The sequence below is a fragment of the Haliotis rubra genome, unplaced genomic scaffold (assembly GCF_003918875.1).
Source record: "Haliotis rubra isolate DU_JTF1 unplaced genomic scaffold, ASM391887v1 Scf941, whole genome shotgun sequence".
NCBI classification, from domain to species: Eukaryota; Metazoa; Mollusca; class Gastropoda; order Lepetellida; family Haliotidae; genus Haliotis; species Haliotis rubra.
Genome location: NW_025767681.1, coordinates 43,762 through 58,913, shown reverse-complemented (window position 1 = coordinate 58,913; position 15,152 = coordinate 43,762). Strand labels below are relative to the sequence as shown.

The window sequence follows — 15,152 nt, the reverse complement described above, 5'->3', positions numbered from 1 at the left end:
ACTTTATCGCCTGATAAAGTACTGTCAGCGTCTTTGATATTTTAGCAAACCATCTTACAATACTGAACATCACCTACGTGCGTTTAATTGTATGGTACATCTTTGCAGTTTATTAATATGTCTAAAGCACGGCCACTCTCAACTCAGTTATTGATACGCTCCTCGGTGTGCTCAAGCTACTACATATGTAACTCATAAATGACCACGATTCACCTTGACGTGTCAGTTGTGCCTGAAGCTGATACTGGAGTCGTACGACCAAGAACGTGAAAGTGCAGTTACACACTTTCTGACAGGGTCTACTAGCTGTAATATACAAATGTAGGCGCACATTGAAGTCATCAAACAGATGCATCTTCTCTTCTAATCAATAGACAAGTTTATTCATACATACAACATGTCAACATTATTGAAGCATCTAATTTAAGTCAATTTTTAGACCTCTGGCACGAACGCAGCTCATATTTACATTATATTCACAAATATATAGATACAGTCTAACTTTGAATATACTGACGATGCACATATTGAAATTTTCGTTCTCGTGATTGTCATAAATATAGTTAATGACTTTGGCCATACCTGTTGTTCATACATAAAAGTAAACGAGGGACGTTGAGAATGAATATGTCGTTCATTTAAGGGTGCTTAGGTTAAAGTGCAAGACACTCGTTTAAAGTTGGATCAGTCAGATGGACCTGACATAGAGTAACTATACACAAATAACTGATTAAGCATCCCCTGTATTTTTGTGATAAGTTTCCAACACGTACATAAAACTTCTCGTGGTGACCATGATGGAAAAACATGAGTTTTTCTGACTCATATGACCCTTTGACTCATTACAAATGACACAGTGATCGGAATCCATGTTGATTTTATGATGATAGGTGCTCATTTTAAAAAAAACCTGATTTTCATACAAAACCACGTCTGTTCATGTAATCATGTATGGCCCTGGAATGTGTAATGTTGAATTTATTGGTGAATGTGAACATTCCAAATGTCATTTTGCGTTTCTTAATATAAATAATATTTAGCTGTTTATTGGCGTTTCAACTGATTTCTACACACAACGTTTCTGGGCAGCTTCGGTTTCAGCACACCAGCACGTTCCAGCTTGTTGGTGAAGGTTCCAGTGGCTTAGACACAAAAGAGTTATTATGTAACCTTCACCAACACAACAGAAACAGAGGCTAAAATATACATGTAATCCTAAGCCACTAAACGTATGTGGACAACCATCCTTGTCAATATTCTAGTGACGGTATGATTAACGGAGGAATGAGTCATCGATTATGATCTCAGAGATATTGATGTTTCAGTCATTGGTTTCAGGTGTTCACATAGGGCGAATCTGAAACAGAAGCATTACACTATTCATTCACAGCACTTGCTCCAGCATGGTAATATCCAGTGCACAAATAATTATATAGAAACATTACAATATTCATACACAGCACTTGACCCAGTATGGTAATACCCAGTGCACAACTAATTATGTAGAGGAATGTTTAAGTTATGAGTCAGACAATCGAGTGACAGACAGGTCTTTGTCAAGTTGTGATGGCTAACAATGTATTGTAACCACTTCTTCAAACGTGAAGCTGGGGATGGAGGGGGCCTATTGTTTCCTGGAGTTCTACTTGGAGATGTTCATGCTATGCATTGTGTTATGTTGCTCTCGTTGACGATTGTTTCCACATCAGTCATACCTTTGCCTTTGATATCAGCATTCACATACAGGGCAGGCTTGTCGTGTTCATAACCATGTCTTGATGTCTGGTTGATATCTTCATAGGTGTTGACAGTGTCTGAAAATAATTACCACTTGCTTATAGTAACTACATGACTGCTGAGAATCCATCAGTGACAATTTAAAGACTTCGATGGTATGACAAGAAAGGAATGCTACTTTATGGATGAACTGCTTGATTGGCACTTTAGAAGCTGGTGGTATAGTCAAAATCAAAACAGTCCACATCCAGTTTAGAGATCCAGGGATGTATACAAGTTCGGTTGGATACCTGTAGAAGGACGGATTCCTGTATTTTCATAATTCGTCAGGTCTGTGTACGTCTGCTTGTCATCCGCTCTATCTTGCAGGCCAGAGTACGGGTTAACATCTATATTGAAGAAAAACAGACACGTGTGGAGATGAACTTGGCATTATTTGACAACAGCGATGCAAATAATCGAACCCTTTTCCTTTTATCATACATACACGTACTTTGAATATTGACATACCTTGGAAATGCACTTGGTCTCCTCTATTTTCGGGGATCTGTGACCTGCAGTAGAAACGACAACACTGTTAGAGGGGCATGGAATTTACACATGTATACACGTACATAACCATGTTTGGAATCGAACCCAGGTGTTTGGGGATATGTGTAAAGAGGAAGAGATCTAATTGATTGGGAAGGCTATTACAGATGTTGACATTCACAAGTACAACTGTACTCACGCATTCTGTGCGTCTGTTGAGCCTGTGGAGATAACAAAGATGTTGTCATGACAAACTTGTCAGTGGAATTTAGGTATTTTCTGTATCAAGGAGAAAGTAAACATGTGTCCCAGTGAGTTGCTGCATTATACTATACCTTAGTACGTTATTGTTGTCAAACTTGTGATTAGGCAACATGTCTTCATTCATACATTTAATAATATATGTTTGGAGGTGTCATGCAAACCTATGTTGCCATTGTTTTCTGAACACAGCAGACCTACCTGTCTTCTGCAATATGAATATGCATCTGTATCCTTTCCTGGTCATGACGACAACAACGACCACGATGACGACGACCAATACCACACTGACTGTCATTCCTGCTATTAATCCAGATGGTAAAGAGGATGCATGAGCTTAAACAGAAATACCCCACGTATAAACAATGCCATACTACATTGCTACATAATACGGACATGTGATAAACAGATCCGTTTATCCAAAACAGATTCTATGGGACGTTAAGAATAGTAGTCAAAAAGGAAAGGAAGGAGCAGGGAATATCGGTGATAACACCAGGTGTTCGTGGCAAAGTAGGTATGTTCTGCTCTCCACGTAGCACCCGCCACTTATAGAATGAATGTGTCGAATATGGTTGCTTTCAGTGTTGTTATAATGTGTTGTATACATCTATCATAAATGTCGATTACTGTTACTGGAAACATTCAGAGACAGATTACAGAGGGTGGTCTTGTATCTTTGACAATTGTTAACCGGTTGGTCTGGATTTAGCAGTCACACATTAGCAGTAGCTTCCAAATGACAAACTGAGATGGAGATTGTTATGCGGGATAATAACGAATAATAGAAAACAAATAACGGGGGAGAGTCAATTGCTGACATCGGTTGTGAGTTCAAGAGGACTGAAAAAATAGCTGCGAAATCAAAGCGGTTTCTTTGGAACTATTATTGCACACAGAGCTACCAAGGATATCGAAACTGGTATCACCGGTGTTCTCGCTAAATGTTCTCTCAAAGGTTTCACAAAATTGGAAATGTTTCAGCGTCACCCTTGTTTAAGACTCATTTAGTCTGTCTGTATGTCTATTTTCTAAACAATAACAAGTATACAGCAAATGGAGACACCATGTCTCTTTCAAGTGACTTGAAGTAGTACTTACATTGCCTTTCAGACTTTCATATTTATCCGTATAATCATCACATCATTAGATGAAAGAAATATAAGTTAAGGCAAGTGAGTGAATCATTCGTTTTATTTACACTCTGCAATATTCCAGTTATACCTTTGCAGCATGTCGATATATTGAAACTTTTAAATTTAGTCTCCTCACACAACATGTGTTCTTGAGGTTTCATGTTGAAATCCGCCGTGATATTGCTGGAATATTGCTAGAAGCGGCGTAAAACTAAACTCAGTCAGTCAGTCATGTTGAAATATCAAAATCAAAATACGTTATATAGAAACGTCGTGGTGTCAGAAACAATACGTAAATCGCTACAGGGGCTGAAAGGGACAGTAAGAAGCAAAGTTTATGACAGCATTAGGGCTTCATAACCGAATCGTTCAAGCCACATAAACTGGTCGCTAAGACAACCAAGTATGGACTGCATGCAAATAGGTGTAGCTTTTAACATTACACCGATAGTGAATATTAACAAATAAAGTCTCTTTCAGTACATTAAGAAAATTGATTACCTCTTGAGTAAGTACCATGTATGAAACAGAGGCAACAAACAGCTTTACCTACGTGTACCGAGATTATTGCTTGAATGTAAAATGAGACGTACGTATAACTGTCTTCTCCGTGAGTCCAGTCACATGTTCAGTGTAGCTGCTGCTTCCAAACGCGTTCCTGGCGACAACCCTCACATAGTACCGAGTGTCAGAGTTGAGATCATTGATGACTGATGTCAAGTAATTCCCACTTCCTGTCTCCGTATGACTCCCTGCTGTCTTCCAGGTCTCCTCATCTGTGCTGTACTCTACAGTGAATGTCTGAGTAGCTCCGCCATTGAACTCCTCCTTCCAGGAAACATGTAGAGTGAAGGGACCTTTTGGGGAGACACTGATGTTTGTTGGGGTGCTTGGTGGTCCTGGAAACAGAAAATGTACTGACACTACACTTTTGTATGCATGCAGTTGTGTTAAAGTAATTAATGAACCGGTAACGAAGAACAATAAGGTTTCATTGAAAACATGTCAACTGACAATTTATTGTAAATAAACATGACAACATTAACATTAAACGTTAAGTTAAGTCAAACTTATCTATTCAGTTGTTGTGACCTTCTCAACAATGAATGAATTTTATGTACTAAGTTATTTGAAATGTTGCAATCTTATCTGCCAGAGATCAAATGGAGGGATGGGCGAACTATGTGTCGATATGCATACATTGAATGGTTTCACGCATCACACATGGCTATTAGTAGAAATATCAAATATGAAAGTCAATCGATGCCGTGATGTATTACATATTTGAGGGTGGAAAATAGCGAGTTGTCAATGATGAATGAAAATGAACCTAAATAAATGGAATGGAAACCAGTTAATATTGATATGAGTTTGATGGGTTAATGTCTGCATGACATCAGGCATCATTCCTGCAGGAATGTCTGAAATAATTATCAAATTATTATGTTAGTTTTCAGAGGTTTGTCTGGGAAATCCGAGGCTCATTCCTTCTAATATGAGAAGTTGGGAGTACTGGGAGTTTAGAATATTCGAAAAGTATTTAATCTGAACTGAAATGACCTTCATTTTCAACCCGTCCGTGTTCTGCGTCATTAGAAGAGCATGTTTACATCGCTATTACGTATACAGTGCTAAATACATATATGATACACAAAATGGTAATGCATAGATATCGAATACACTATGTAAGTGTATGAGTTTTCCCAGCTAAATATACTATGTTACACACAGAACTCAGATATGTTGTGATCGCATCACAGGTTACAACTAGAAAAAGTGTCTTCCAGTCAAAAGATGAGTATGAACAGACTCTGCCATATAATCATAAAACAAAGAGGTTCATATGTTTAGGTAATATTTGTAATTGCATATTTTCACGTGTGTGTTTTTCAAATTTTGCACATGCACATAATGGAAGTGACAATTTATCTTTGTGTTTGTAAGCATTTTGGGAGAATGCTAGGAATCTTTACTGTCTTGTAGCGTTTGCAATTATGGCAAGACCAAGATATGACTAAGAGGCACCGTTTTATCCTGCCGTATTTGAATGTTTAACTCCAAGGCGGATATTCAGGATACCGTGCCATTTGATTTCCTCTTTCTGAGTCATGATAATGAAGACATTGAGGGATGTACTATGGGTCAGTAGTTGGATTATCTGTAATCCATGAGCAATAATCCGGATTAGTCTGATTAGGTCATTCAACACTCAGCTTCAGACCCTGTTCTGACTGTTTCACCTTCGCCGATGTCTACCGTGAGTCCTACAGTTGGAGGTTAGCAAGAGACTCTCACCTTCAGACACAATGTCGAGTGTGTATGTCACTATCCCTCCAACTCCACTGTCCACTGTCAGACTGTAGTCCCCGAAGTCCTGCTGTTGGAGGTTAGTAAGGTCTAGTCTGGCAGTGACTGAGATGTCTGAGACAGGGCTGGAGGAACCAGTGAGGTCCTGGCTGGTGCTGATGGATCTACTCCAGGTGAATGTAGGAAGGGGGTAGGCCAGGACTGACACAGACACAGTCACGTCACCACCCAGTGGAGCGGCGAACTTGAGTTGCTGGGACACTGGGTCGTCAAGTCGAGGAGAACCTGACCAGACGAAAGAGTATTAGATATTATCACAACCCCAACAGCTTTAGCTGGATAAGCCCCAATTGTGTCGTCCTTCTCTAAAACAAATATAAAATAACCACGTTCTGACTGGTTTATCTGGTAAACTCATTAATGAGTTATCTAAAAGCATAACATTAAGTCATGGTGGCCTACATAAAGTTTGTTTCACATGTTTAGGGTTCCAGTTGAAAATGTCGTTTAGTTTTCTGTACTATATATTATCATATTTGTATAAAATATCTCAACTTCTGGTAAAACCGATATTGTCACCTTAGAATCATAGAGCACAAAGTGACTAAAATGACAATTTCAGACAGAGGCGTATAAATGGTCTGATATGATATCGTTTAGGATATGATTCCATTTAACATATTTCTTTGAATAGTTGGATCCAGCTGGGGTCCATGCAGGTAGCACAATAATGTAAGTTCCCATGGTTCCTAGTATGGTGATCTATCTTCAGTTGTTGGCGATCTATAACCCGTGTTTTATATTGTATTGTCTTCTTTAATTACAATCTTTTAGTTTGACATGCTAGTTTTATGTTCCTATATGTGATATTCTAGTATTTTTACAATCCATCGGCGACAGGTTTTACTCTCTAAAATGTATTCATTTTTTATTGTATAAATTGCTTTCGTCACGATATGGCTGAGATATTGCCGATGTGACGTTAAATATTAACTCACTCACTCACTCACTTTAAATAGTTGGAATTGATAGACAATTCAAACATCATTCGCATTACTCGGGAAGTTTTGGTGCTCCAATTCTAGGAACGTCCTGGAATTCTGGGATCATCACTATTATGATTCTGGGTTTGAACCTCATGCCTTTGAGAAGTGCGTTAAATGTTGAAGTCATGTTTCACTTTAAGCTGGACCGACATTTGGCCGACGCTCCCCTCCCTCCCTCCCTCCATCACGCTCGTTTACCACAAATAGTAAAGATTGGAAGCTAATTTGAACTTATATGAGCAGCATATACTTGCTTTAAACGCATCAAAAGAATGATTTTTTTCCGACTCCAGTCTTGTCGTAAATTGTTGATGTTGCCCCCATCGCCCCACATGATACCTAAATAGATACAAACCTTTAATTGCTATATGATTATGCTATCTTGACAATCACATTCTGTCTTGACACATATCTCCTACAGTTGCTGAAAATTAAATACTTACATTTGACCAGCAGCTCCACCTCCTTGGTGACAGGTGCCCCGATGTTGTTGGTGGCAGTACAGGAGTAGTTCCCTCTTTGTCTACAGTCTGCTGACTCCAGTCCGTATGTTGCTGTCAGAGAGTTATCTGCCCTTGTCAACTCCTCTGTTCCATTCAGTAACCTGATGACTGACCTTGGATTACTGTCAACCTGGCATCTCAAGGTAGCTGGGTCAGACTCGTTAATTGTCACTGAGCCACTGAGTGAGTTGGCCGTAAGCATACTTATACTGACAGGATCTGAAATTGCGTCAACGTTATCAAGATGAACATCTGGAAATAAATATATTGTTATGTGGAAATATTCTCTTTTTGGGGCAAGTTTTCAGATTTTTCAATAAATAGTTGAAATACTTTTTTAAAGAGTGACCTTCCATTGTATCCTTTTTAAATATCATCAATTAAAATACCCTATCGTGAATGACACCTTCACGGAGTCAGATCTCAAATCTCACTACAGATGTACCCACACTCTATCACTGACCATATATTTATGTTACAGGCATTATGTTCAAAATATCTCTGTAAGCCAAAAGGCAAATTCTATTGTGCATTCAATGATTTCAGAAAGGTTTTTGATTATGTTGACAGGAAAAAACTGCTATCTTTACTTTTAGGAAAAGGATGTTATGGTAAAATGTACAGACTGTTGAAAAGTATGTATGGATCAGTGAAAGCAGGTGTAAAGGTTGGTTGCTCTAGATGTGGGTTTTAGTACCCTCTGGTGGGGTAAGGCAACGTGCGTCTTGATCCATGCCCTCTTTATGTCCTGTATTAATGTGTTTGCCCTAGAAATGTATAGTGCTTGTTATCATGGTGTATTTGTTACCCAAATTACTGAAGATCTGATGTTACTCTTATTTGCCGATAAGCTTTACGTCAAGGTTGATCGGGCCTTGCAAGGACAGCTAGATGTTTTAAATACTAGTACATGTTGCACGAAATGGGGGTTGTGTGTAAACCTTGATAAACAAATAATATTGTATTTAGAAATGGAAGAAAAGTAGCACAGCATTATTCATGGACACTGGATCATGTGATGATAGACGGTAACTTATTATACACTTGATGTAAAGCATGTAAACCTCTTGCAAAGATTTTTCCTTTTTACTTTTTCATTTATTTGTTCATTAATACATCTTTATATCTTTTTTCTATTGGACTAAACTTTTGCGGATGGAGTAAGTGAGTTAGTATTTAACGTCACATCGGCAATATCTCAGCCATATCGTGACGAAAACAATTTATACAATAACAAGTGAAAACATTTTGAGGAGTAAAACCTGTCGACGATGGACAGTAAAATACGAGGGAATCACATATATAAATATGAAACTGGTGAGAAAAGCTAAAACATTCCAATTAAAGAAGACAATACAGTTTAAAACAAGGGCAACAGATCGCAAACAACTGAAGGCTGATCACCATACAAGGGACCATGGGATACATGAACCCTAGTTGGATTTACATCATCCCTTCAGGAGCCAACGATTGTAGTCACAATTTAGCCATAATTAGAATCACAAAAATGCTTCGCTCAAAATCCTGGTAAGTTTGCAATTTACTTTGAGAGTTTTGGGACTTACGTACCCTCTCAGGAGGACAATAATTTTACAGTACTTTAACCCCTCTTGAGGGTTTGCAGATGGAAGTCGATAATTCCTCATAACTTCTGTTCTGCACAAAGTATTAGATGAGAATGGTAAAGTCACTTGGACATCGTAAGTGAGACAAATGTTATTCGATATCGCTTTTGCTTTTGTATGGGTATACCAAGATGTTGGTGATAAGAACATGCTTCTGTCGGCATTTTGAAGACGTGTAAGAGACATCTCCAAACATGTTATCACAGTTTGGAGGCGTTTGTTTTTTTAGTGCATTATGTTAAAGTGTGAAATCTCTTCTGCAATCTGAACTATATATAACTGTACTCCGAAACAAACGATTAGTCGGAGTAATGGGTAAATCTGTTATAAAATTATATAATTTTGTTCGAAAATTTATTTAACTCCCAAGATAATAATGAATTTCTATAACGAAATAAACTTGATGGAAGTTCTAATCTATAACAATGATACTTACACTGTACATCCACTGTCACCTCCACAGTGTCAGATCTCACTTCAGATGTCCACACACAAGGACTGAGGGTGTTGGTAGCTGTACACACATATGTCCAGTATTCTAACAATGATACTTACACTGTACATCCACTGTCACCTCCACAGTGTCAGATCTCACTACAGATGTCCCCACACAAGGACTGAGGGTGTTGGTAGATGCACACACATATGTCCAGTATTCTAACAATGATACTTACACTGTACATCCACACTCACCTCAACAGAGTCAGACCCCACTACAGATGTCCCCACACAAGGCCTGAGGGTGTTGGTAGCTGTACACACATATGTCCAGTATTCTAACAATGATACTTACATTGTACATCCACTGTCACCTCCACAGAGTCAGATCTCACTACATAGATGTCCCCACACAAGGACTGAGGGTGTTGGTAGCTGTACACACATATGTCCAGTATTCTAACAATGATACTTACACTGTACATCCACTGTCACCTCAACAGAGTCAGATCTCACTTCAGATGTCCCCACACAAGGCCTGACTGTCTTGGTAGCTGTACACACATATGTCCAGTATTCTAACAATGATGCTTACACTGTACATCCACTGTCACCTTCAAAGTGTCAGATCTCACTTCAGATGTCCACACACAAGGACTGAGGGTGTTGGTAGCTGTACATACATATGTCCAGTATTCTAACAATGATACTTACACTGTACATCCACTGTCACCTCCACAGTGTCACATCTCACTACAGATGTCCCCACACAAGGACTGAGGGTGTTGGTAGCTGTACACACATGTGTCCAGTATTCTAACAATGATACTTACACTGAACATCCACACTTACTGTAATACTGTCACCAGTGTAGGCTATATACTTACACTGAACATCAACACTAACTGTAACACTGTCACCAGTGTAGGCTATTTACTTACACTGAACATCAACACTAACTGTAATACTGTCACCAGTGTAGACTATATACTTACACTGAACATCAACACTGACTGTAACACTGTCACCAGTGTAGACTATATACTTACACTGAACATCAACACTGACTGTAACACTGTCACCAGTGTAGACTATATACTTACACTGAACATCAACACTAACTGTAACACTGTCACCAGTGTAGGCTATATACTTACACCTAACATCAACACTGACTGTAACACTGTCACCAGTGTAGACTATATACTTACACTGAACATCAACACTAACGGTAACACTGTCATCAGTGTAGGCTATATACTTACACCTAACATCAGCACTGACTGTAACACTGTCACCAGTGTAGACTATATACTTACACTCAACATCAACACCGACTGTAACACTGTCACCAGCGTAGATTATATACTTACACTGAACATCAGCACTAACTGTTACACTGTCACCAGTGTAGACTATATACTTACACTGACTGTAACACTGTCAACAGTGTAGACTATATACTTACACTGACTGTAACACTGTCACCAGTGTAGACTATATACTTACACTGACTGTAACACTGTCACCAGTGTAGACTATATACTTACACTGAACATCAACACTATCTGTAACTCTGTCACCAGTGTAGACTATATACTTACACTGAACATCAACACTGATGGTAACACTGTCACCAGTGTAGACTATATACTTAAACTGAACATCAACACTAACTGTAACACTGTCACCAGTGTAGGCTATATATTTACACTGAACATCAACACTAACTGTAACACTGTCACCGGTGTAGACTATATACGTACATTGAACATCAACACTGACTGTAACAATGTCACCGGTGTAGACTATATACTTACACTGAACATCAACACTAACTGTAACACTGTCACCAGTGTAGACTATATACTTACACTGAACATCAACACTGACTGTAACAATGTCACCAGTGTAGACTATATACTTACACTGAACATCAACACTGACTGTACCACTGTCACCAGTGTAGACTACATACTTACACTGAACATCAACACCAACTGTAACACTGTCACCAGTGTAGACTATATACTTACACCTAACATCCACACTGACTGTAACACTGTCACCAGTGTAGACTAGATACTTACACTGAACATCAACACTGAATGTAACACTGTCACCAGTGTAGACTATATACTTACACTGAACATCAACACCAACTGTAACACTGTCACCATCGTAGGCTATATACTTACACCTAACATCAACACTGACTGTAACACTGTCACCAGTGTAGACTATATACTTACACTGAACATGAACACTGACTGTAACACTGTCACCAGTGTAGACTATATACTTACACTGAACATCAACACTGACTGTAACACTGTCACCAGTGTAGACTATATACTTACACTGAACATCAACACTAACTGTAACACTGTCACCAGTGTAGACTATATACTTACACTGAACATCAACATTAACTGGAACACTGTCACTACTCCCGTGTGTATTATAAGGCTGACATCTGTAGGAGCCTGTCTTGGATCTGTCAGCTTGTCCCTGGAGCACGGATCCACTGCTGAAGACTGTTCCATTGTGTAACCACCTGTAGCTACATCCGGGTCTACAGAGGGCGGAACACCTGATTGAAGGAAGAGCCTGATGTTCTGTCACAGTGTAGGAGGAGGTGGAGGGGGTCAGGTAGATCTGGTAGGGGCTGTCTGGAATATAGGTGTAATGCTGAAAAATAGCGTTACTGTTATTATAGCTAAAATGGATAGAAGTTTTAATATAATAATAACAACAAACGATATCGGGTTTGAAGCATCTACTGCTAACAACAAATGACGGAGGCCACTTACCCACTTTTTCAGATATGGAAACGTCAGAGAACAAAACAGATGACGTCACTATTGAGCGTGACGACATTCGACCTTGACCTTTTCCCATACTACCAGTCTATGCTTACAATGTTGCATGTTGTAATTATAGTACAATTGTTACGTTGGCACCGACAAGAAATTGCTTAATAGCACAGGTACATTGGACGAATGTGAGTCTGACATATCGTCACTATTGAACCCAAGTTCAAACGAGCCGTAGGTGATTGAACATCAAGAGATGAGCTCCCTATGACGTCACCTAACAATGGGCATGATAATGGCCTGTCGTCAAGCAATTTTGGGACATTATCAAGTTACAGTGGCCCGCTCATTTCTCATAACATGTTTGCGTTTCAATGATAATTCTAGCCATTTTAGCTATAATATATAATAATGTGGCTGGATTCAAAACAACACATATACGCCAACAATTACAGCAGTGTAATCATCTACTATTTCCCAATTAGTATCTGTTTTAGCCAACCGAGACCATGGCTTAATCGTATTTCTTGCCATATGACTATAGTCTATGTTTTAAGGTAGAGAATGAATACTCTTAAGAATTGTCTGAAGACTGGCTACTTACATTGCACATTCACATTGATTGAGTCTGAATCTGATCCCTGGCTGTTGCTGGCAGTACAGGTGTAGACTCCTCCCTGACTCCTGCTGATGTTCCTTCTGTCAAGTATAGCCCCAGTACTGACAGTAGAACCACCATAGGTCCATGTGTGGCTTGTTGTTGGAGTGAGTGAGTGAGTTAAGATTTAACGTCACATCGGCAATATTTCAGCCATATCGTGACGAGAACATTTGATATTGAAACAAAATATATCTATATCATAAAAACCTGCCGACGAAGGACAGTAAAACAACTAGAATATCACAGTTAGACATGTAAAACTAGTAATTAAATCTAAAATATTTGAACTATAGGTGACAACACAATATAAAAATAGGCTATATATCGCCAACAGCTGAAGGTAGATCACCATACTAGAGACCATGTTGTTGTTGGAGGGTTGCCAGGTGTGGTGTAGGTGCTACAGTCTATCCTGAGGTCAGAGAACTCTGTGACAGTCTGTGTCGATGGTAGTCCAGATATAGACGGTGGATCTAAAGATTACAAATCAATTTGCTAAATTCAGTTGACGATTGTTAACCTGTGTATATACAAATTTAGTTGCTATACTAGAGTGAGTGATATAGATGGAGAGACTGAAGTGAGTAGTCAGTGACATGTTGTGAAATACTTTTGTGCACTAACTGAGGCTGAGTCTGAACCCCGACTGTTGATGACAGCGCAGGATTACCTTCCAACCTGGTATAGGTACTAATGTATATCAAGGAACGGGTTGACTCCACCACTGTGCAGGTGGAAGGGAGGTCAGATGTTGATGCATACATACATACATTCCGTATGCTGTATGCTTAAATCACGTCTAGTTCACAAGCGTACATTGCATTTAATGTTGAAGAATTATGTTTTTGCATAAAAATGTTAATGAAAACACAGGACAATGCCTTATGATAAATATTCATCTTTTGAAATATGAGACAATGTATGTGTAGTTTCATTTCAAATTGCTTCTTAAAAATATGCCTGGATGCACGAAAGGTGTTGTGTGAGGTATAGTTTATACGTCATAAAGTGATACTGAAGCAATGCGGGTGGATTCTTCAGGGATGATATCTATAATTCAGAAATGTATCTATAGGGAGTAATTTGACCGAATCACCATGTGTATAATACTTTCTGAAGTGAAGACGCACGAATTCTGCGCATGGGTTCTGTAATCCGTACATGTATCATATTAAATTACATATCTGTGTTTTATCATCTGCACTCAGTTGGTATATATAATGAATCTGTTATTTTATGGAGCTTATCATTGGATCATATTATCAGGAAAACAAAGGTAGGTAATGAATAAAGGTATCCTAATCCATCATACATTTCTGCCCAAAGAAGACTGGATTGTACGAATCCGATGATATCATGAGCATCTGTTTATGAATCATTATCACATAGTGATACCATAATACTATCTGAAAATGTGTAGAATATATGTGTTTATTTCTTAGAGTACCACACTTGAACGTATCAGTATATGCCACACTGGAACGTATATTTCGTAATCAATATATTACAATCGTTCGCGTTCAGTTAGGTATTTTTTATCTTTTTTATCAATACACACAGTGCAATGAACTTTGTCAAGTTTACGGATCAAACATACGATTGTGTCACATATTTAATAAAAATGTTATATTGATGAAACAGGCAATCATTTGATAATTAATGCTTTTGGGATGCATGCATACTTACTCAACACAGAGACAGTGACATCAGCATAATCAGACCCTGACAGTGAAGTCACTTCACACCTGTATGTCCCGGCATAGCTGGAGGTCACGTGACTGGCAGGTAGTTGGATGTCGAGGGAGGAGGTGTAGTCGCCAACAAACACGCCCTTGTTCTCCCAGGAGTCAAAGAATCGAGCTGTCTGAGCAGTCACTGATCCACTGACTATGTTCACTGTAGAGCTGCGCTCCACCCTCCTCCATGTGTACTCAGTAACAACTTCCCCAGGTGTCACAGTGTAGCTGCATCTCAGTGTCAGAGCCTGCTGGTTGGGTATCCCTGTACCTCCTGACCCTGATACAGTCACTGCTCCCTCAACATCTGGAAATAAGTAACAATATCACCCGGTGTCACAGTGTAGCTGCATCC

At 39.0% G+C, this 15,152-nt stretch overlaps 3 protein-coding genes across 3 annotated transcripts in view; all 3 read right to left on the bottom strand.

Annotated features, from left to right (window-relative positions):
* LOC124264775 (leucine-rich repeat, immunoglobulin-like domain and transmembrane domain-containing protein 3) overlaps positions 1-15,152 on the bottom strand; it is a 180,144-nt gene that overhangs the window by 127,032 nt on the left and 37,960 nt on the right. The window lies entirely within an intron of this gene.
* Positions 1-15,152, bottom strand: part of LOC124264774 (Down syndrome cell adhesion molecule-like protein 1 homolog) — a 137,993-nt gene that overhangs the window by 96,905 nt on the left and 25,936 nt on the right. The gene's annotated exons all lie outside the window — the stretch shown is intronic.
* LOC124264773 (hemicentin-2-like) overlaps positions 1-15,152 on the bottom strand; it is a 255,580-nt gene that overhangs the window by 238,190 nt on the left and 2,238 nt on the right. Inside the window, exon 4 of the mRNA XM_046699558.1 lies at positions 14,748-15,003. Coding sequence (XP_046555514.1) covers positions 14,748-15,003 — 256 coding nt within the window. The remainder of the gene's footprint in view (positions 1-14,747; positions 15,004-15,152) is intronic.